A 22429-nucleotide genomic window follows, 5' to 3' on the forward strand; every position below is an offset into this window, starting at 1 on the left:
TCCCTTTCCTACTGCCGAATTCCAGTCACCCGTGACTATTAAATTTTCATCTCCCTTCACAATCTGAATAATTTCTTTTATTTCATTATACATTTCTTCAATTTCTTCGTCGTCTGCAGAGCTAGTTGGCATATAAACTTGTACTACTGTAGAAGGCGTGGGCTTCGTATCTATCTTGGCCACAATAAAGCATTCACTATGCTGTGTTTGTAGTAGCTTACCTGCATTCCTATTTTCCTATTCATTATTAAACCTACTCCTGCATTACCCCTATTTGATTTTATGTTTGTAACCCTGTAGTCACCTGACCAGAAGTCTTCTTCCTCCTGCCACCGAACTTCACTAATTCCCACTATATCTAAATTTAACCTATCCATTTCCCTCTTTAAATTTTCTAACCTACCTGCCCGATTAAGGGATCTGACATTCCACGCTCCAATCCGTGGAACGCCAGTTTTCTTTCTCCTGATAACGACGTCCTCTTGAGTAGTCCCCGCCCGGAGATCCGAATGGGGGACTATTTTACCCAAGAGGACGCCATCATCATTTAACCATACAGTAAAGCTGCATGCCATCGGGAAAAATTACGGCCGTAGTTTCCCCTTGCTTTCAGCCATTCGCAGTACCAGCACAGCAAGGCCGTTTTGGTTAGTGTTACAAGGCCAGATCAGTCAATCATCCAGACTGTTGCCCTTGCAACTACTGAAAAGGCTGCTGCCCCTCTTCAGGAACCACACGTTTGTCTGGCCTCTCAACAGATACCCCTCCGTTGTGGTTGCACCTACGGTACGGCTATCTGTATTGCTGAGGCACGCAAGCCTCCCCACCAATGGCAAGGTCCATGGTTCATGGGGGGGGACTCTGAAAGGGATAACATGAATATTGATGAATAAATAAATATTTATTTCATAAAAATATAATGTCACCGTACTTTTTGAACATACATCGTATATATTGATAACATTGGGGATAGGCTACAACCCTGTGTCATTCTCTTCTGTACTACTGCTTCCCTTTCATGCCCTTTGACTCTTATAACTGCCATCTGGTTTCTGTACAAGTAGTAAATAGTGTTTCGCTCCCTGTATTTTACCGCTGCCACCGTCAGACTTTGAAAGAGAGGATTCCAGTCAACATAGTCAAAAGCTTTCTCTAAGTCTACAAATGATAGATACGTAGGTTTGCCTTTCCTTAATCTATTTTCTAACATAAGTCGTAGGGTCAGTTTTGCCTCACATGTTCCAACATTTCAACGGAATCCAAACTGATCTTCCCCAAAGTCAGCTTCTACCAGTTTTTCCGTTCGTCTGTAAAGAATTCATGTTAATATTCTCAGCCGTGGCTTATTAAGCTGATAGTTCGGTGATTTTCACATCTGTCAACACCTGCTTTCTTTGGGATTGGAATTATTATATTCTTCTTGAAGTCTGAGGGTATTTCGCCTGTCTCATACATCTTGCTCACCATATAGTAGAGTTTTGTCAGGGCTGGCTCTCCCAAGGCTATCATTAGTTCTGACGGAATGTCGTCTATTCCTGGGGCCTTGTTGCGACTTAGGTCTTTCAGTGGTCTGTCAAATTCTTCTAGCATTATAGTATTTCCCACCCACTAATAATAATAAAGGGTTCATTTGTCCATAATAACTTTTACAGTCATGGACACAGTCTGTTTATAAACATATGAACATTAACAAGAGTTTGGAAATAAAGATAAATTATATACTAGAGCATTAGAAATTCTTGATGAAGTAGAAACATTTATCAATTAACAGTTGCTTTAATTTTGTCTTAAATATGCTTCCACTTAACAGTTTTGTTATTTGGCAGTCTGCTACAAAAATGTCTTACCACAGAAAATGGACAATGATTGTTGTTCTTTTATTACTAAATTTTTTGTGGTAATCCCCTCTTTTTGTTGTATTACAATTATGGATTTCACTACTGATTATACTATGCTCCACACTTTCTTTTACAAGCAGTATAGTTCTGAGAACATACAAGGAATACAGATAGTGTTGTAAAATTCCCGGGAATTTAAAATCGAAGAAATATCCCCAGGAGACAGTGCCGGCAATATTCCCAAAATTCATAAATTTGTGGGAATTTATGATTAAGGAGCAAGATAGTTCAAAAAATTGTTAATTAATAGGTAAAAGTGGTAATTATATGGTTAAATCAAAATCAAAAACTGCGATATATTTAAGATAAAAATTATAGTTAAATAAAATTCATGGGAATTTATAATTTTAAAAACAAAATCACTCAGATTAATTGGCCAATGTGGTAATTGTCTGATCAAAAAAAAAAAAAGACACGAACACTCTTACATGTTCAAAAATTATTGCTGTTGAATAAAAACATCAGAAAAATAATCAGAATGTAAAATGTTACTGTTGTTGTTAGAAATAAACACATTTTTTGGTTTTTTCCCCTGAAATGCCACTTTCAATGACTAATATTTACAAAATTCGCATGACTTTAAAATAAACTTTATAACCTAAAATATCTCTAACATTGACAGAAAACTTAACAGATTAAAATAGACAAATTTCCCTGTGTATTTTAGTACTAGTTATTCACTAGATGGCATGTCAATATTATAAACTCAGTTTTTCTAAATGTAATTATTTCGACGTTGGCCTTCAATGTACTCTTTCCACCTATTCACTCTCTCCTCTGCATTTAACAGCTTGGAGTTTCCTTTGCACTCCTAATTTTACCACCCTTGTTTTTAATTTCACTGAAGGTTGTGTTGACTTTCCTATGTGCAGAATCAGTCCTTCTGACAATCATTTCTTTTTCGATTTCTTCACATTTTCCATGCAGCCATTTTGTTTTACAAGGGGAGGCCATGACTCTGGGATCACAGATTTATTTCAAACTTTGTAGATCTTTAAAAGGTCATTAAAACAACATAATGTGCAAGTAGTAAGGTGCACTACTCCGGCAATTCTGAGAAAATTGCAAGAGAAGTCTTACAATTTTACTATGTGGCTTATGTATCTGTGGGAAGATACTGGATGTAAGAAGTCACTGCGGTCAAGTGGTTAGCGCTTGTGCTGCGCAAGAAACATGGGGACAAAGCAACAGTTCGAATCCAGCTAACACCTACTTTTTAATCTATATTGTTTTCATCCCTGGTCCCTTTATTTAATGTATATGACATCTGGGAGGTAATGTAATTAAAAAAAAAAACCACATGCATTTTTATAACATTGTAGTCAATTTCATGTGTCATTTGACTATTTACTATCTGCAACTTGCAGAATATAAATTCTGGGTATTAGAGTAGACGAACATCTTACATGGAAGGAGCACAACAGCTACATGTGTGTAAAAAAAAATCTCCTATGACACCTACCTGCTAAAACCCCTTCCTAGCATAATAGCACCACCTGTCTTAAGACAAATGCAGTTGTAGGGGAAGGAGTAGAAAAAGGATTTCCAGGAGAATACGGGCTTGGTACAAGGGAGAGAAGATAGACTAACTGAGTTCTGTAATAAATTCCAGCTAGTAATAGCAAATACTCTGTTCAAGAATCACGAGGTGAGGAGGTATACTTGGAAAGGCCGGGTGAAATGGGAAGATTTCAGTTAGATTACATTGCAGTCAGACAGAGATTCTGAAATCAGATACTGGATTGTAAGGCATACTCAGAAGCAGATATAGACTCAGATCACAGTGTAATAGTGATGAAGAGTAGGCTTAAGTTTGAAAGATTAGTCAGGAAGAATCAATATGCAAAGAAGCGGGATACGGAAGCACTATGGAATGAAGATATACGTTTGAAGTTCTCTAAAACTATAGATACGGCAGTAAGGGATAGCTCAGTAGGCAGTACAGTTGAAGAGCAATGGACCTCTCTAAAAAGGACAATCACAGAAGTTGGGAAGATGGACACAGGTACAAAGAAAGTAGCTACGGGGAAACCATGGGTAACAGAAGAAATACTTCATTTGATTGATGAAACAAGGATATACAAATATGTTCAGGGAAATTCAGGAATACAGAAACAAAAGTCGCTGAGGAATGAAATAAATAGAAAGTGCAGGGAAGCTAGCAAGGTGAGACCACAACATTGGGATCACAGATTTACTTCAAACTTTGTACACCTTTAATAGGCCATTAAAACAATGTAATGTTGCAGTAAGATGCACTCTGGCAATTCCGAGAAAATCGCAAGAGAAGTTTTACACATCTATTATGTGGCTTATGTGTCTGTGCATAGCAGACGGATGTTAGAGCCCATTGTGATCAAGCCATTTGTGTTCGAGCTGCGTACAATGAACGTCTATCAGGCAACGGTTCGATGCAAGATGTTTATTCTAAAAAAAATAGGGTTTATCTATAGGGAGAGGCGTGTAATATACAATATGTATAAGAACCAAGAGAGAATAATGAGAGTAGACTACTAAAAACAAAGTGCTCTGAGGAGTGTAAGACAGGGATGTAAACTTTCACCCCTATTATTCAGTCTGTACATCGAACAAGCAATGATGGAAAGAGAAGGAAGGTTCAGGAGCGGAATTAAAATCCAACGTGAAAGGATATGATTCACTGATGACATTGCCATCCTGAGTGAAAGTGAAGGATTACATGATCTGCTGAATGGAATGAACAGTACAGAATATGGACTAAGAGTAAATTGAAGAAAGATGAAAGTAATAAGAAGCAGCAGAAATGAGAATAGCAAGAAACTTAAAATCAGGACTGATGGTCACGAAGGAGATGAAGTTAAGGAATAGTCATCAAAATAACTTATGACAGACAGAGCAAGGAGGACATTAAAATCAGACTAGCACTGGAAAGAGGACATTCCTGGCCAAGAGAAGTCTACTAGTATCAAATATAGAGCTTAATTTGAAGAAGAAATTTCTGAGAATGTACATTTGGAGCACAGCATTGTATGGTAGTGAAACATGGACGGAATAGAACTGAAGCACTTGAAATGTGGTGCTACAGACAAATGTCGAAAATTAGGTGGACTGATAAGGTAAGAAATAAGGAGGTTCTGCACAGTATCAGAGAGGAAAGGAATATGTGGAAAACAATTACAAGGAGAAGGGACAGGATGATTGGACATCTGTTAAGACATCAAGGTATAACTTCCATGGTACAAGAGGGAGCTGTTGACGGCAAAAACTGTAGAGGAAGACAGAGATTGGAATATATCTAGCAAATAATTGAGGACATAGGTTGCAAGTGTTGCTCTGAGATGAAGAGGTTGGCACATGAAAGGAATTTGTGGCAGGCTGCACATCAAACCAGTCAGAAGACTTATGACGCAAAGAATTCCCCTTCATCAGTTAAATTCAATCTCTCCTATTTTATCCAAGGACTTCTGCTAGGCCTTGTCTTTTACCTGTTTGATCCTTGCTGCCTTAGTCAAACTGAATCGGGTAATACTGAAGTGTATCATTTGCGTAAACATGACATTGTCAGAAAAATAACACTAACTTGTCTGGCTTTAGTGTATTAACACACAGTGCAGATGGCGAAGGTAACTTAATTCGCTTACTTGATGTAGAAGACAGTAAGCAAATAGAAATGTACAGAAAATGCACGGAAGTCATCCGGTCAACCGTACTCAGTTCAAGATTTGTTTGAGTACAATGTACACAACCAAGACAAGTTAGAAATGATACTCATCTGTAGGGAGTATAAGTTAGCAGACCAATAACTGTAATAATGTTTTCTTATTTAGAACACAGGTATCTGCAGTACTAGTGAACAACATGTAGCATTTCTATCTTCGGTCTGTTGGTGTACATCGTACTCAAACAATAATTCAACAGAAGATGGTTGGCTGAACGATCACCGTGCATGTTCCTTGTGTTTCCATTTCTTTACTGACAACTTTAGCAAGTGGACGACTTACATTATCCTGGGTATCTGCTCTTTGTGATAGTGAGAGAATCAAAGTAAATTATAACTTACGTTTTTAAAAAGTCCTGTTTACGTGAATGGTAAACTGTGATATGGTTTTGAATAGGTCTTGAGGAAAGCAAGTGAATTACTGAATAAAAAATACAACATGCTGTTTATCATGATAAGGAACAAAGTTTTAAAAAACATAACGATGCTTGTTAAAGTCCCCCAGGTAATTAAACAACATTTGCTCAATATACAAGAGGTGTTCAATAAATAATGCAACAATTTTTTTTCAGTCAATATCAGTTACAAAAAAATGCAGACTTTGTTATCAGGCAGTAGAATATACCCGCCTCAGCCCCTATTGTTTCATGAAGTTCCAAAAGGTGGTGGTACTATACACAGCCTTAAAAATGCCGTCTGTAAAAGAGGTGTGTTCCAAGCATAGAGTAAATATCTCTGGAGTGAGCATTCACATGCACAGAACAAATTTGTGTTGTCAACATACATTGCTGGCCTGGTCACGTGATCTCGGGACGTCGTGTGTTTGTCCGTATAGCGCCCTGTATATTTAGAATGTCACTACCTCCATAGTACAGACAGATTCTTTTCGTACGTGTCGTGGATTATCTATATATGTTGCGCAGACATTTTAACACCGGGAATAAACCAGCTACGTAACTTTTAAGGGCAAGTGATATTACATTCTGCTTGTTTGCGATAGGTGTCATAGTTCAGATACACTCGATTTTTTGTAGTTTTCGCTATGATACGGCACTTTATAGTATTACAGAGCCTGATGTACATTTTTGCAGCGATAGTCCTGCAAAACGACTTGACAGTATGCTAATACTTTTGGAAGTGTCCGAAAAACACCGAATTTGCCAGACATCAGCGATTATATCCCTGCTAATTCGTCCTTTTTTCTTGTATTTCTGCGTATTTATTTTCTCGTTTTTGCGACCTAAAGCAAACTTTTTCTTACTGGTGGCACTTTGAGGTATTTATTTAACGCATTTTAAGTACTTGCTCCCAGTTTATTAAATAAATAGTAGACTGAGTAATCTATATACATAATCAACAAGTCACTGATAAATGCATGGGGGATAGTATTTACTGAAACAACCAATCTTTCCCTTTCCTGTTCCTCTAGCAAATTTACGAGAGGAAGCGACTGTTTGTAAGCTTTTGTACAAGCCGTAATATCTGTTTTATAGTCATAAAATCGTAGAAAAATAGGTCTACAGACTCAAGCCTTAATTATAAGGTGTCTCGAAATTTTTAAACATATACAGAGTCTCTTACTAATATGATAACTATAATTAGAGCTACATGGTATGTACCCATGAAAGGTTACTATCTCTCCTTTCACATATTTTTCTTTGCATCCGTAGCAACAACAGTAATTCACCCTCGCTATTACACTATTAACAAACGGTGAAACACAACAAAAACTCTTGATATTATAAACTTCAAACGCTGCAGAAAGCACACACGCACAGCCAAGTCCCGATAACACGTGACAATCCTGGTTTAATGGTTCCAAGCAGAGAGCTCTCATGGAGATTTTTTTTGGTGGAAAACCAGAGCACCGTAGATATTGTAGAATGTCTCCGGAGAGCTGGCAGTAAACAAAAGCAAGATGAGCTGTCAGGTGAGGCGTCTGTTGTGACTGCAACGAGGTCGCACAAACTTGTCATACATCTCGCGTACCAGCCAGCTGCACACAGCTCTGACTCCTGCAATGTTGGAACTTGTGGACAGATCACAAACACGTCACTACACAACTGGACATCTCTGTTGGTAGTGCTAACACACTCGACCACCAGTTGGGATACACAAAGGTGAGGGCCGCTCAGTTCGTCACCGAGTAACAGAAGACTGTAAAGAGCAATGAAACACCATCTGTGCAGAATTGCTTGCGTGGTATGAGGCCGATCGTGACAATTTTTTGTCGAATGTCATCACAGGCGATGAAACACAGGTTCATCACTTCAAACAGCAAACAAAACAGGAATTCACAGAGTGGCACCACACCACCTCTCCCCATAAGAAGAAGTTCAAAGCCACAATCTCGGACGGTAAAGTTATGGCGATGGCCCTCTGGGACTCGGAAGGGGTTATTCTGTTTGATGTCCTCCCTTGCGGTGCAAAGATTAACTCTAAAGCATACTGTGCTACCCTCAGAAATTGAAGAAACAACTTCTGTGTGTTCGTCATCATGGATACGCAGAACAGTGGCTGCCAACAAGGAGAGACTGAAAGTGGAACAGGACACTGCCCATCCACTGCACGGACATAATCCACCACAGCAACAGCTGAGATCGCGAAAGAGCTTCCTGAGAACATGCGAGAAGCTCACCATTTCACCAGAGAAGGCAAGGCTGGAGTTATGGAAGAAGTCGACGCCTCACCTGCAGACGCCAGAAGCTGAAGAACTACGACCTGGACACATCGAGAGCTGGCCGGTGTGGAAATCTTTAAACAGATTACGATCAGGAGTTGGGCGATCCAGAGACAACCTGAAGAGATGGGGCTTCATAGCAGAAGATATGTCCTATGATTGTGGACAAGAACAAACCACAAGCCACATGCTCCAGTGCCTTTTGTGACCTACATCCTGCACGAAGATTGATCTCCTGCAAGCCACTACAAGTGCCTTGGAGGTTGCAAAGTACTGGGCACACGTAATATAAATACAATTTGTGTATATATATGTACATATTTATTGATGTGTTTGGCTACTGTAAATTTGTATGTTTCTGATTCGAGAATATATATATCACAAAAATGCACATGAACTTCTCCTTCTCCATGACAACACAAGGCCTCACAAAAGTCTGCACATCCGAGAGGAGCATACAAAATTTCACTAGACTACTCTTCATCACCACTCTACAGTCCAGATCTCTCACCTTCTGACTTCCATCTGTAAGGTCAAACCAAGGATGCACTTCGCGAGAAGCAGTACGTGGATAATGGAGAGGTTACTGATGCAGGAAAACATTGGCTCAGACATCGACCAGCAGAGTGGTAGAGTGGAGGCATACAGGCGCTCCCAGTAAGTTGGTGCAAAGCCGTCACATTGAATGGAGATTATGTTTAAAAACAAGGTTTTGTAGCCAAAAGAGAGGGGAATAATATGGTGTATTGGAATCCTAAATAAAACCAACCTGCTTCCAGAAAAGAGCTGTGTTGCATTACTTACTGAATGCCAATTATTCATATCTTTTTTAATTTTTTTTTCCAGGCAAAAATTCATTTGGGGTTGTGAAGACAAAGGGGGCACCCTGTGTACATGAAGAATCTCATAGATAGGGTGAGCAGTGGTCTGCCACTGTTTGCAGGCAACACTGTAGTGTACAGTGGTGTTGAGAAACAGCTGAAATCTTTAAAATTGAACAAAGCTCCACAGCCTGATGGAATCTCCATTAGATTCTATACTGAATTTGCGGCTGAGTTAGCCCCTCTTCTACCAGTAATGTATCAACAAAGCTGTACAAATGTTCAGTCAGACCTCGACAAGATTTCAAAGCAATGCACTGATTGCCAGTTTGCTGTAAGTATTAAAAAATATAAAACTGTGCATTTCACAAAATGAAGAAACATAGTATCTTATAACATCAATGAGTCACAGTGGGAATCAGCCAACTCATACTAATAGCTGGGCTCAGTTATGGGTAAAGCAGGTGGTGGACCAGTTTATGGGTGGAATAATGGAGAAGTGCAGTCAGTCTCCAAAGGAAATTGCTTACAAAACACTCATGTGACCCATTCTAGGATATTGCTCAAGTATGTGGGACCCAAGCCAAATAGTACTAACAGGGGATATTGAACATATACAGAGTAGGGTAGCACAAATACTCACAGTTTGTTTGGTTCGCAGGCAAGTGTCACAGGGATAATGAAGGATTTGCACTGGGAGACCCTTGAAGATAGGGAAGCTATCCTGAAGAAGTCTACTGACGAAGTTCCACAAACCGACTTTAAATGATGACTCTACGAATATACTACAATCCTCTACATATCACTCCCATAGGGATTGTTAGGACAAGATTAAATTAATTGCAGTACACACTGAGGGATTTAAGCAATAATTTTTCCCACACCCCGCACATGAATGGTGTTGTGTTGGCAGAAGAGCCAACACCATGTTACGAGAGGAGGCCGAAACGCACGCGTTTTAGCTCACACAGGCTGGCGTGAGGGGGAAGAACTATACTCACGTGAGGTCTGGAACGTGACAAGGAATTAGAATTCTGAAAGCGGACGTAATTAGTTTGATACTTAACTTTAATCCATTAATGATGAACGTCGCTCTTGACGGTACATGAGTCACAATATTATCTGTTCAGAAGACATAGTAACTGAATATGGCGCCTTGATAGGTCGTAGCAAATAACGTAGCTGAAGGCTATGCTAAACTGTCGTCTCAGCAAATGAGAGCGTATGTAGACAGTGAACCATCGCTAGCAAAGTCGGCTGTACAACTGGGGCGAGTGCTATGGAGTCTCTCTAGACTAGACATGCCGTGTAGCGGCGCTCGGTCTGCAATCACTGATAGTGGCGACAAGCGGGTCCGACGTATACTAACCGACCGCGTCCGATTTAAAGGCTACCACCTAGCAAGTGTGGTGTCTGGCGGTGACACTACAAATGAAATGGGAAAAAGCCGTAATAACTGGTACAATGGGATATACCCTCTGGCATGCACTTCACAGATGTGGATGTCTTGTCACTGAGTGACTGTAAGAGGATACAGGACCTCTTGGACAGAACTTCTATTGGACTTATAATGGCAGCTTCCTCCAAATGTGGAAACATATAAGATAATGCAGATAAATAGGAAAAACAATCCTACTTTACTTGAATACACTATTAGCGGTATATTACTGGACACAGCAATGTCGATTAAAATCTAAACACAATGTTGCAGTGTGATAAAAATTAAATGAGCAAATAAGGTCAATTGTAGGGAAGGCGGACGGTTGACTTTGGTTTATCGAAGGATTCTAGGAAAGTGCTGCTCATTTATAAAGACAGACCAGTTGTGCGACCCATTCTTGATTACTGCTGGTGTGTTTGCAATCCCCATCAAGTGGGAATAAAGAAAGATGGGAAAGAAATTCAGAGATGTGCTGTCAGACTTGTTGCTGGGAGGTTCAATCAACATGCGAGTATTACAGACATCTGCAAGAGCCCAAATGGTAACACTTTGAGTGAAGAAGACATTCTTTTTGTGAAACAGTATTGGGAAAATTTAGAGAATCGTCATCTGCAGCTGACTGCAGAATGATTCTACTGCCACCAACATACATTTTGCTTAAGGACTGCGAATATGAGGTACGAGAAATTAGGGTTCATATAGAGGCATAGAGACAGTGGTTTTTCCGATCTCCATTTGTGAGTAGAACAGGAAAGAGAATGATGAGCAATGGTGTTAAGTACCCTCCACCATCCATCATATGGTGGCTTGTGGAGTATGTATGTACATATAGCAAGCAGTGGTTGGGAAGGGAGTGAGACAGGGTTGTAGCCTCTTCCCGATGTTATTCAATCTGTATATTGAGCAAGCAGTAAAGGAAACAAAAGAAAAATTCGGAGTAGGTATAAAAATCCATGGAGAAGAAATAAAAACTTTGAGGTTCGCCGATGACATTGTAGTTCTGTCAGAGACAGCAAAGGACTTGGAAGAGCAGTTGAACGGAATGGACAGTGTCTTGAAAGGAGGGTATAAGATGAACATCAACAAAAGCAAAATAAGGATAACGGAATGTAGTCAAATTAAGTCGGGTGATGCTGAAGGACTTAGATTAGGAAATGAGACACTTAAAGTAGTAAAGGAGTAGTGCTATTTGGGGAGCAAAATAACTGATGATGGTCGAAGTAGAGAGGATATAAAATGTAGACTAGCAATGGTAAGGAAAGAATTTCTGAAGAAGAGAACTTTGTTAACATCGAGTATAGATTTAAGTGTCAGGAAGTCGTTTCTGAAAGTATTTGTATGGAGTGTAGCCATGTATGGAAGTGAAATATGGATGACAAATAGTTTGGACAAGAAGAGAATAGAAGCTTTCGAAATGTGGTGCTACAGAAGAAAGCTGAAGATAAGGTGGGTAGATCACGTAACTAATGAGGAGGTATTGAATAGGATTGGGGAGAAGAGAAGTTTGTGGCACAACTTGACTAGAAGAAGGGATCGGTTGGTAGGACATGTTCTGAGGCATCAAGGGATCACCAATTTAGTATTGGAGAGCAGCGTGGAGGGTAAAAATCGTAGAGGGAGACCAAGAGATGAATACACTAAGCAGATTCAGAAGGATGTAGGTTGCAGTAGGTACTGGGAGATGAAGAAGTTTGCACAGGATAGAGTAGCATGGAGGGCTGCATCAAACCAGTCTCAGGACTGAAGATCACAACAACAACAATAGCAGTAACAAACGTATTTAATAAATTCTCTACAGGTATTGTGGAAGATTTGGTAAATCACCATTTAAGCTAAAGCTCCAGCTACTAAATTATAAACAGTAACATGTTATAGGATGATGTTTATTAATCTTGTCTCTAGGGACAAGGCCATGAAAGCTATAAAAGAACTGATAAACCATTATCTAGGTGAAATTCATGATATTAAAGTGACAATTCTGAAGAAATGTATCCATATTGTAATAATACCATTAACATACTTGTGACTCCTCTCACTCCAATCGAATACTTTTCCTGAGTCATTGAAAACATCCAAAGTCATCTACATGTAGTAGATGGGGTTGGGGGGAGAAAGGGAGGGAGGTAAGACAGCATGAACAACTATAGGCCAATTATCATTTCATCAACAGTTTCAAAGGTTTTATAGGAAATTAAGAAAAAAACGATATTATTTACTGAGAAGAATAATAAATTGTCTGTACCTCAGCATGGATTCATACGGACAAAATCAGCAGAGATAGCCCATTGAGATGTTTTAACAGCATATTAAATCGAAAGGATAACAAAATATTAAGATTTCTTTTCTGGCAAACAAGGGCACAAAACCAAGGTCACTGTTTTCACACTGCAGAAAAGGGCCGCAAGAAAATAACAAAAAGTAGTACACAGGCTCAATGTAAAGAACTATTTAAGAATCTGGGTATCCTTACTGCATCAAGTGATCTACCACACATCTCAAGAAAATAACCAAAGGAGTAGGCAGACACAATATAAAGAACTATTTAAGAATCTGGGTATTCTTGCTGCATCAAGTGAGTTCACCTACCATACATCTACCAATCTGTTGTGCACAACGGACAAACTATACCTAATCATGGGACAAGAGCTAGTTTGGACTTAAATTTGTCATGGAAAAACAAACAAAAAAATTAAAAACAGCATTTTCTCTCAGGGCACAAAATTGTACCAGCTGGTTGTAATTGAAGTTCAGCTACTCAATGGACCAGTGTGGACTGTAATTATTGTATGGCAGTGAAACTTGGTAGGTACGCTGCATAGCAGAAGATCAATGAGCCACTGCTGAAATCAGCTAACTTATACAAAAACCAGGGAGTAACACTTTGTAATGATACGAAATGATCACATACACACAGTCATAAGTAAAGCAGTTGGTGGCAGACTTCAGTTTACACATAGGATACTGAGGAATTGCAATCACTCTACAAAGGAGATTGTTTACAAATCACTCTTGTAACTAGTTCTAGAGTATTGCTCATGTGTGTGGGACCTGTACCAAATACGACTAAGATGGGATACTGAATGTATACAGAGATGGGCAGCACAAATGGTCACAGGTTTGTTTGATCCCAGGGAGAATGTCACTAAGATACTGAAGGAACTTAACTAGAAGACTCTAGAAGCTAGATGTAAACTATCGCAAGAAAGTCTATTTACAATGTTTCTAGAACCAGCTATAACTATGACTAGGAATATACTACAACCCTCCATGCATGCACTGACATATAGATAGTGAGGACAAGATTAGAATAATTACAGCACACATAGAGGCAATCAATTATTCTTCCTGCACTTCATATGTGAATGGAACAGGGAGATACCCCAATAATAGGTACAATGGGACATATCCTCTGCCATGCACTTCATGGGTGGTTCACAGAGTATAAATGTAGATGTAAATGTGGAACCAATTTACGCTGAAAAAACACCTTCCAATTTTGGCCACCAGGTGCAAATCTAGTGCTGCACACTGTTTGTATGACTGTATGACAACCACACAGTCATTTGACAAGCCACAACCTGAGTGAACAGTATGGTCAAGCACTCCAGTTTAGTTGTAGTTACATTTTCCCAACACGGCTTCTCTTCCTCAGCTGCTTTGAAACCTTTTCAATCCCCAACACCAATGTAATTGACGTATCTTTGCTTCTTCAACTGTCCACATTCTTGGAACGTGGTCATGCCCACCTTGTTTTGTTTAAATGAATCAATAAACCAAAATAAGACAATAATATACATGTATTATATAAGATTGGAAAGGGGAAATTCTGTAGACTAAGATCAGTGCAAAAATAAATAAATAAATAAATAATTGAAAATTCCAAAATTTCAACTCGTATTGAGACCCTTAAGTATGGTCATGCACAGTAGCCCAAAAACAAAATTCCCCGGTGTTTGGCAGCATGAACTAAACACACTGAGCACATTAAAGGTAAATTAAGTCAAGAGCACGATGTGGTACATGTCCTAAAGTAATGTACCAACATGGCCACTGTTAACAGTGCTTGTTATATTGGTCTTTATCCTGAAAACTTGTCTGATAGAGCTCTCTGTACTACTGTAGCTTGTGCCAGCATCTCCACCTCTGCATAACTACTGCAGCCTACATCCATTTGAAAAGTGCTTACTGTAGTCAATCCTGTCTCCTTCAACAGTTTCTGACTCCCCTCGCCAAATTGATTCCTTGATTGATGCCTCAGGATTTGACCTCTATCAGCTGATCCTCGTTTTTGCCATGTTGTGCAACAACTCCTTTTTTCTCTCCAATTTCATTCAGTATCACCTCATTAATTATTTAATCAACCCATCTGATGATAAGGTCTTCTATAATACCATGTTTGAAAACTTTCCATGTTTCACTCCAGTACAAGGCTAAGGTCCACACAAATACCTTCAGGAAAGATTTCCTAATGCTTATATTTACATCTGATGTCAACAAATTCCTCTTTTTCAGAAATGCTTCGCGAGATAGAGCAATTTTCATATGCCATCTATTTTGGCTACTATCAGTAATTGTTTTACTTTTGTTGGTGTTTATATTATAGCCTTTTTTCAAGACCCAACCCATTCCACTCAACCACTCCCTGCTGTCTCTTACAGAATTACAGTGACATCGGCAAACCTCCAAGTTTTTACTTCTCCTCCCTGAAATTTAATTCACTCTCTGGTCAAGAGTGTTTACTATGTTTATATTCAATCACACTTACGCTAAAAGTTTGGGGAAACTCTCCAGCGGCACTCAGTATATTTAAAGTATAAAAAAGGCCCTTACGATAATCGGAGCGAAATAATGGATTGGAAATACAGAAGCGTCTGATTCCACCCGTCTTCTTTGACCCATGACGTCACAAATATGGCGGAAATGACCATACACTATGACTCCCATATGGTGCCCATGACTTCATTACATAAACATGACCACAAACACGAAAATACATTGAAAAAACCAACACACACACGTTCCACAAGGAACCTAATGAAACTAAAGGGACAAGCGTGGGAAATTGGGGGTTTTTGGGTGGGGACAAAGTAAATATAAACAAATTTAGATGCACACCACCATACCAAACCACACAAAACAACGAAAAAACCGACAACACAAAACTCCCCAAATTCCACTAAACACAATATCCTCTGGAATCTGACGCTTCCCTTGACCTATATCGCTCAACAGCAGCTCCCGATCCCACAAATTGGAATTGAACACTTCCCTTGACCTATATAGTTCAACAGAAACTACCGATACCAAATCATACAATCCAAAACTACAACCATGTCCACAATCATCACTACCTGAAAAAACACAACAAACCGACAAAATTGGAATCGAACACTTCCCTTGACCTATTATCCTTATGACATCTCCACATATAGCCGTCCCTGGTCCGAGACGCCGTAACTGTGGTAAGCCTCATTTCTTCACGACACAATGAACACTTCACAACTTCATCCAACAATCCAATTAGTTGAAGAAATTTTATTAGAGACAACGCACTGTCCCCCATCATCGTCGACAACCGAAAACTGTTGACCTTGCCAGTCATATCCATAGCTACCAAAGACATAAAAAAAAGCAATTTACCAAAATTCTACAATAACATCGACATAACAAAACCAAAATCGTTAACTCACTGAAAAATATTCCGTGGAAGGCACAGTCACTGCCGATACCACACACGTGCAATGCTACAACGCAAATGAACCCCATACGCCATGTAACACACTACCGATAAACACACCACCAGAGAGAACCACCGACTGCAACAATATGCCACCTATAAACACGTCACAGCCGTAATTTTTCCCGAGGGCATGCAGCTTTACTGTATGATTAAATGATGATGGCGTCCTCTTGGGTAAAATATTCCGGAGGTAAAATAGTCCCCCATTCGGATCTCCGGGCGGGGACTACTCAAGAGGATGTCGTTATCAGGAGAAAGAAAACTGGCGTTCTACGGATCGGAGCGTGGAATGTCAGATCCCTTAATCGGGCAGGTAGGTTAGAAAATTTAAAAAGGGAAATGGATAGGTTGAAGTTAGATATAGTGGGAATTAGTGAAGTTCGGTGGCAGGAGGAACAAGACTTTTGGCCAGGGGAATACAGGGTTATAAATACAAAATCAAATAGGGGTAATGCAGGAGTAGGTTAATAATGAATAAAAAAGTAGGAGTGCGGGTAAGCTACTACAGACAGCATAGTGAATGCATTATTGTGGCCAAGATAGATATGAAGCCCACCCCTACTACAGTAATAGAAGTTTATATGCCAACTAGCTCTGCAGATGTTGAAGAAATTGATGAAATGTATGATGAGATAAAAGAAATTATTCAGATAGTGAAGGGAGACCAAAATTTAATAGTCAAGGGTGACTGGAACTCGATGGTAGGAAAAGGAAGGGAAGGAAACGTAGTAGGTGAATGTGGATTGGGAGTAAGGAATGAAAGAGGAAGCCGTCTGGTAGAATTTTGCACAAAGCATAACTTAATCATAGCTAACACTTGGTTCAAGAATCATGGAAGAAGGATGTATACATGGAAGAACCCTGGAGATACTAAAAGGTATCAGATAGATTATTTAATGGTAAGACAGAGATTTAGGAACCAGGTTTTAAATTCTAAGGCATTTCCAGGGGCAGATGTGGACTCTGACCACAATCTATTGGTTATGAACTGCAGATTAAAACTGAAGAAACTGCAAAAAGGTGGGAATTTAAGGAGATGGGACCTGGATAAACTGAAGGAACCAGAGGTTGTACAGAGTTTCAGGGAAAGTATAAGGGAACAATTGACAGGAATGGGGGAAAGAAATACAGTAGAAGAAGAATGGGTAGCTTTGAGGGATGAAGTAGTGAAGGCAGCAGAGGATCAAGTAGGTAAAAAGACGAGGGCTAGTAGAAATCCTTGGGTAACAGAAGAAATATTGAATTTAATTGATGAAAGGAGAAAATATAAAAATGCAGTAAATGAAGCAGGCAAAAAGGAAAACAAACGTCTCAAAAATGAGATCGACAGGAAGTGCAAAATGGCTAAGCAGGGATGGCTAGAGGACAAATGTAAGGATGTAGAGGTCTATCTCACTAGGGGTAAGATAGATGCTGCCTACAGGAAAATTAAAGAGACCTTTGGAGATAAGAGAACGACTTGTATGAATATCAAGAGCTCAGATGGAAACCCAGTTCTAAGCAAAGAAGAGAAAGCAGAAAGGTGGAAGGAGTATATAGAGGGTTTATACAAGGGCGATGTACTTGAGGACAATATTATGGAAATGGAAGAGGATGTAGATGAAGATGAAATGGGAGATATGATACTGCGTGAAGAGTTTGAGAGAGCACTGAAACACCTGAGTCGAAACAAGGCCCCCGGAGTAGACAACATTCCATTGGAACTACTGACGGCCTTGGGAGAGCCAGTCCTGACAAAACTCTACCATCTGGTGAGCAAGATGTATGAAACAGGCGAAATACCCTCAGACTTCAAGAAGAATATAATAATTCCAATCCCAAAGAAAGCAGGTGTTGACAGATGTGAAAATTACCAAACTATCAGTTTAATAAGCCACGGCTGCAAAATACTAACACAGATTCTTTACAGACGAATGGAAAAACTAGTAGAAGCCAACCTCGGGGAAGATCAGTTTGGATTCCGTAGAAACACTGGAACACGTGAGGCAATACTGACCTTACGACTTATCTTAGAAGAAAGATTAAGAAAAGGCAAACCTACGTTTCTAGCATTTGTAGACTTAGAGAAAGCTTTTGACAATGTTGACTGGAATACTCTCTTTCAAATTCTAAAGGTGGCAGGGGTAAAATACAGGGAGCAAAAGGCTATTTACAATTTGTACAGAAACCAGATGGCAGTTATAAGAGTCGAGGGACATGAAAGGGAAGCAGTGGTTGGGAAGGGAGTAAGACAGGGTTGTAGCCTCTCCCCGATGTTGTTCAATCTGTATATTGAGCAAGCAGTAAAGGAAACAAAAGAAAAATTCGGAGTAGGTATTAAAATCCATGGAGAAGAAATAAAAACTTTGAGGTTCGCCGATGACATTGTAATTCTGTCAGAGACAGCAAAGGACTTGGAAGAGCAGTTGAACGGAATGGACAGTGTCTTGAAAGGAGGATATAAGATGAACATTAACAAAAGCAAAACAAGGATAATGGAATGTAGTCTAATTAAGTCGGGTGATGCTGAGGGAATTAGATTAGGAAATGAGGCACTTAAAGTAGTAAAGGAGTTTTGCTATTTGGGGAGCAAAATAACTGATGATGGTCGAAGTAGAGAGGATATAAAATGCAGGCTGGCAATGGCAAGGAAATCGTTTCTGAAGAAGAGAAATTTGTTAACATCCAGTATTGATTTAAGTATGAGGAAGTCGTTTCTGAACGTATTCGTATGGAGTGTAGCCATGTATGGAAGTGAAACATGGATGATAAATAGTTTGGACAAGAAGAGAATAGAAGCTTTCAAAATGTGGTGCTACAGAAGAATGCTTAAGATTAGATGGGTAGATCACATAACTAATGAGGAAGTACTGAATAGGATTGGGGAGAAGAGAGGTTTGTGGTACAACTTGACTTGAAGAAGGGATCGGTTGGTAGGACATGTTCTGAGGCATCAAGGGATCACCAATTTAGTATTGGAGGGCAGCGTGGAGGGTAAAAATCGTAGAGGGAGACCAAGAGATGAATACACTAAGCAGATTCAAAAGGATGTAGGTTGCAGTAGCTACTGAGAGATGAAAAAGCTTGCACATATTAGAGTAGCATGGAGAGCTGCATCAAACCAGTCTCAGGACTGAAGACCACAACAACAACAACAAACACGTCACACACGGAAACTAAACCAAAAACATCACCTAACACACAACACAGAAACACACCACCAGAGAGCACCACCGATCACATCAAAACGAGACCTACAAACACGCCAGTCTCAGAAACTAAATTCCCGCTGTCGTGACGTCACACACCACAACAGCCTTACGTCGCGGGTCAAAGCCGAAGGGTGGGATCGGACACTTGAGTCAACCCAATGGATTCATAACCTGCTGTATCAGCAGTTAAATACTTCCACTACCATGCATTTAAATGAAACTATTTTGTTTTTCAAAAAAAAAATGTAGCAGACAGCCACAGAAATCTGCAGAGGAACGACAACGCAAGACTCAACAAAAAAACTTTCGTACACATATCATAATGTGTCAGAAAGTTCCATTCTACATAGGACTACAGTACACTTACGGTGCATCAGGCTCTTCTGTTGCATGCTGATGTTGGAAATTTGTTTCCGTTGGTTATCAGCAATTGGGAGAGAGCACACATCAGCTAAGAAGACCCACTAGATCTAATGTTTTCTTCTGGCAGAATATGCAAATTGATTTGTTTTTGTTGTGGAGAGGAGGAAGGAAACTAGATTAGCTGACAGACCAGGGCCTATGTTAAGCTGGACTGTAACAATTTCATTGTGGCTTGGAAGAAAACTACTTATACTGACAGACTAATCTGCCGTGAAGCCAAATGCTGCTGTTATTGATTCATGTGTAGTACAGTCCGATATATGCATAGGGCTACATCATTACAACAACTTACCTGTACTGCTGATTTCTGATTTTGCCAAAAAATTTGACATGTGATAAAATTCTAACATAACAGAACAAAATATCAGCTAATTTTATTCATGAAACATAGAAAACCACAAATGAACATTGGTACTGGATCCTCCAATCCCCCCACCCTGATATCTTGGCTGTTGTGACAGACTATCCTGTAGCGCAGCCCGAGGTCGAGATTAGCTTGAGAAGTGACAATTTGGTTGAGAGTTGGTGGGCCAAAGAATGTGAAAGCCAAATAAAGGCTGTGATAAACAATCAACTGGTAGCACATCCTAATGTTTATGTCCACTCCATATTGAAATATGCAAGTGGGACCAATATGTACCTTTTATCCTGATTTGCTACCGGTAACCAACACATGATCGTTCATGTTTGCTTCCCATCATTCATCATGTTTTGCCAGCTTCCAATGACATTGCCACATTCCAGTGAAAAATGGGCCTCAGGCTTTGCTACAGGTCAGTCTGCAAGCACCTTTAGATTTTCCTATTCACATTAGTTAGCATCCAACTGGTTGCAACTGACAGAAACAAACAGCCAACAGCTGGACGTAGCGGATGAGCACGGTACACTGTAGCTGCACTTCTGCTCCACATCAGTTCAAACTTTTTCATACACTCCCTGGGAAAATAAAAGCTATTGCCCCCATGTAGTCCTTAAACATCTTTACAGTTTTATCTACATTGTTGTTGTTTTTATTCAGTGAGTGAATACATGGACATTTGTCTATAAGTGGCATGTCACACATTTATTTGCTTATTACATGTTCCAACTATCTAAGTTTATATCATACATTTAAATTATTTATATGCATCATAATCTGTGAATGTACTATCATGTGTTGTTTACATCTTTGTATGTGAAGGCAGCTATTGTGGGCTTCGGTAATTTTTATATTTCATGGCCACTGATAATTTTAGCACAAAATACGTTCAGAAGTTTTGATGTTTATCTTCATTTATTTGCTGTTCAAGCTAAAAGATCCTATTTGCTACACATACCAAAATTTTCTATTGTTACAAGTGCCTTATAGTCATGCAAAAAATAAATAAACCACATGTACATTAAATATTTTGTGTGGTGAGTCCAGCATTTTAACTCGGTACAATCGAAAAGAAAACACCAATATCTGATAGAATTACCTATTATTTTTACTTTATTGTATTAACCGGCACGGGGCACATATATTCAACGACATACAAAATCTTCCCGGACAAACACAGGAAACACCAATCAGACCCTTCAACGTCGCGTTTGTTGACGAAAATAGCTAGAGGTCTGCTTTTCGAAATTTAATCGTACATCTGTAAAATTAAATTAAGTTTAGACATTAACCGTTATCAACATGAACTTCAATATTCAAATGGGGTAAGGGCACGGGAGTTTCTGCAACAACTTAAATAATTCAAATACAATCGTCTTTAAATTCCTATGAGTCAAGTATTATAACACATATTAAGTCATTTTTCCCAAAACTATTCAGAGTAAAAAAATGCCTACATTTTTTAATCTACACCCTCATTTTCTGGAGAATTTACGTGTCATAAACTGCCGGGATCTGTTTTCACGTGTTAGAAACGTAGAATGGAAATTTCAAAACTGCTCAGTCATTATTAACATTGTTCGCCTATCTTCTCGATCCAGTATTTCACCGGCAACGCGGAGCAAAGAAGGGGCTATGCTATTATAGGGGCGGATTACTGTTAATGATTCACTGCATAAAATGCGAAGACCTGCTCAGTAATTTCAAATAAAGCATGCACAGAAAGTACGTTGTTACCTGCGATGAACTCGTAATTGTACTGTCTGTCGGATATTCGTACATGATAGTAACACAACCAATTTTGCCGAAATTGTAATTTGCACACCGCAAACAATTCAGCCGCTATCCGCCATATTTAAACTTCCGAGTATAACTCGTAACGAAATAGCCCAGCTAATACGATTCTTTTAATTTCGAAAATCGCGCGATGTCAATGGAAACACGAGCGTCATTTTTGAGCATGATTTAATATACCGCGCCATAGCTGTACTTGAAACAGTAGTAACATGATGAATGCTTGATCGACCATTAACCGGCATTAATGCAGTACGCCTTAATGATCGATAGCTCATCCATGTCTGCACACGAAATTAACAATTTCATACACACACCTATAACGAACATTTTCGTGAGGTTTCTAAACATATACAAGAAAGGCGCCAAACAGGCAGTGGAATCGT

General features: G+C 39.4%; 1 protein-coding gene across 1 annotated transcript in view; it reads right to left on the reverse strand.

Annotated features, from left to right (window-relative positions):
- Positions 1–22226, reverse strand: part of LOC126426528 (zinc finger protein 235-like) — a 155259-nt gene extending 133033 nt beyond the window's left edge. The window contains exon 1 of the mRNA XM_050088432.1: positions 21987–22226. Within this exon, the coding sequence (XP_049944389.1) occupies positions 21987–22031 (45 nt within the window). The 5' untranslated portion in view covers positions 22032–22226. The remainder of the gene's footprint in view (positions 1–21986) is intronic.
- Between the last annotated feature and the right edge of the window lie 203 nt (positions 22227–22429).

This window comes from Schistocerca serialis, chromosome 11, assembly GCF_023864345.2.
Source record: "Schistocerca serialis cubense isolate TAMUIC-IGC-003099 chromosome 11, iqSchSeri2.2, whole genome shotgun sequence".
Taxonomy (NCBI): Eukaryota; Metazoa; Arthropoda; class Insecta; order Orthoptera; family Acrididae; genus Schistocerca; species Schistocerca serialis.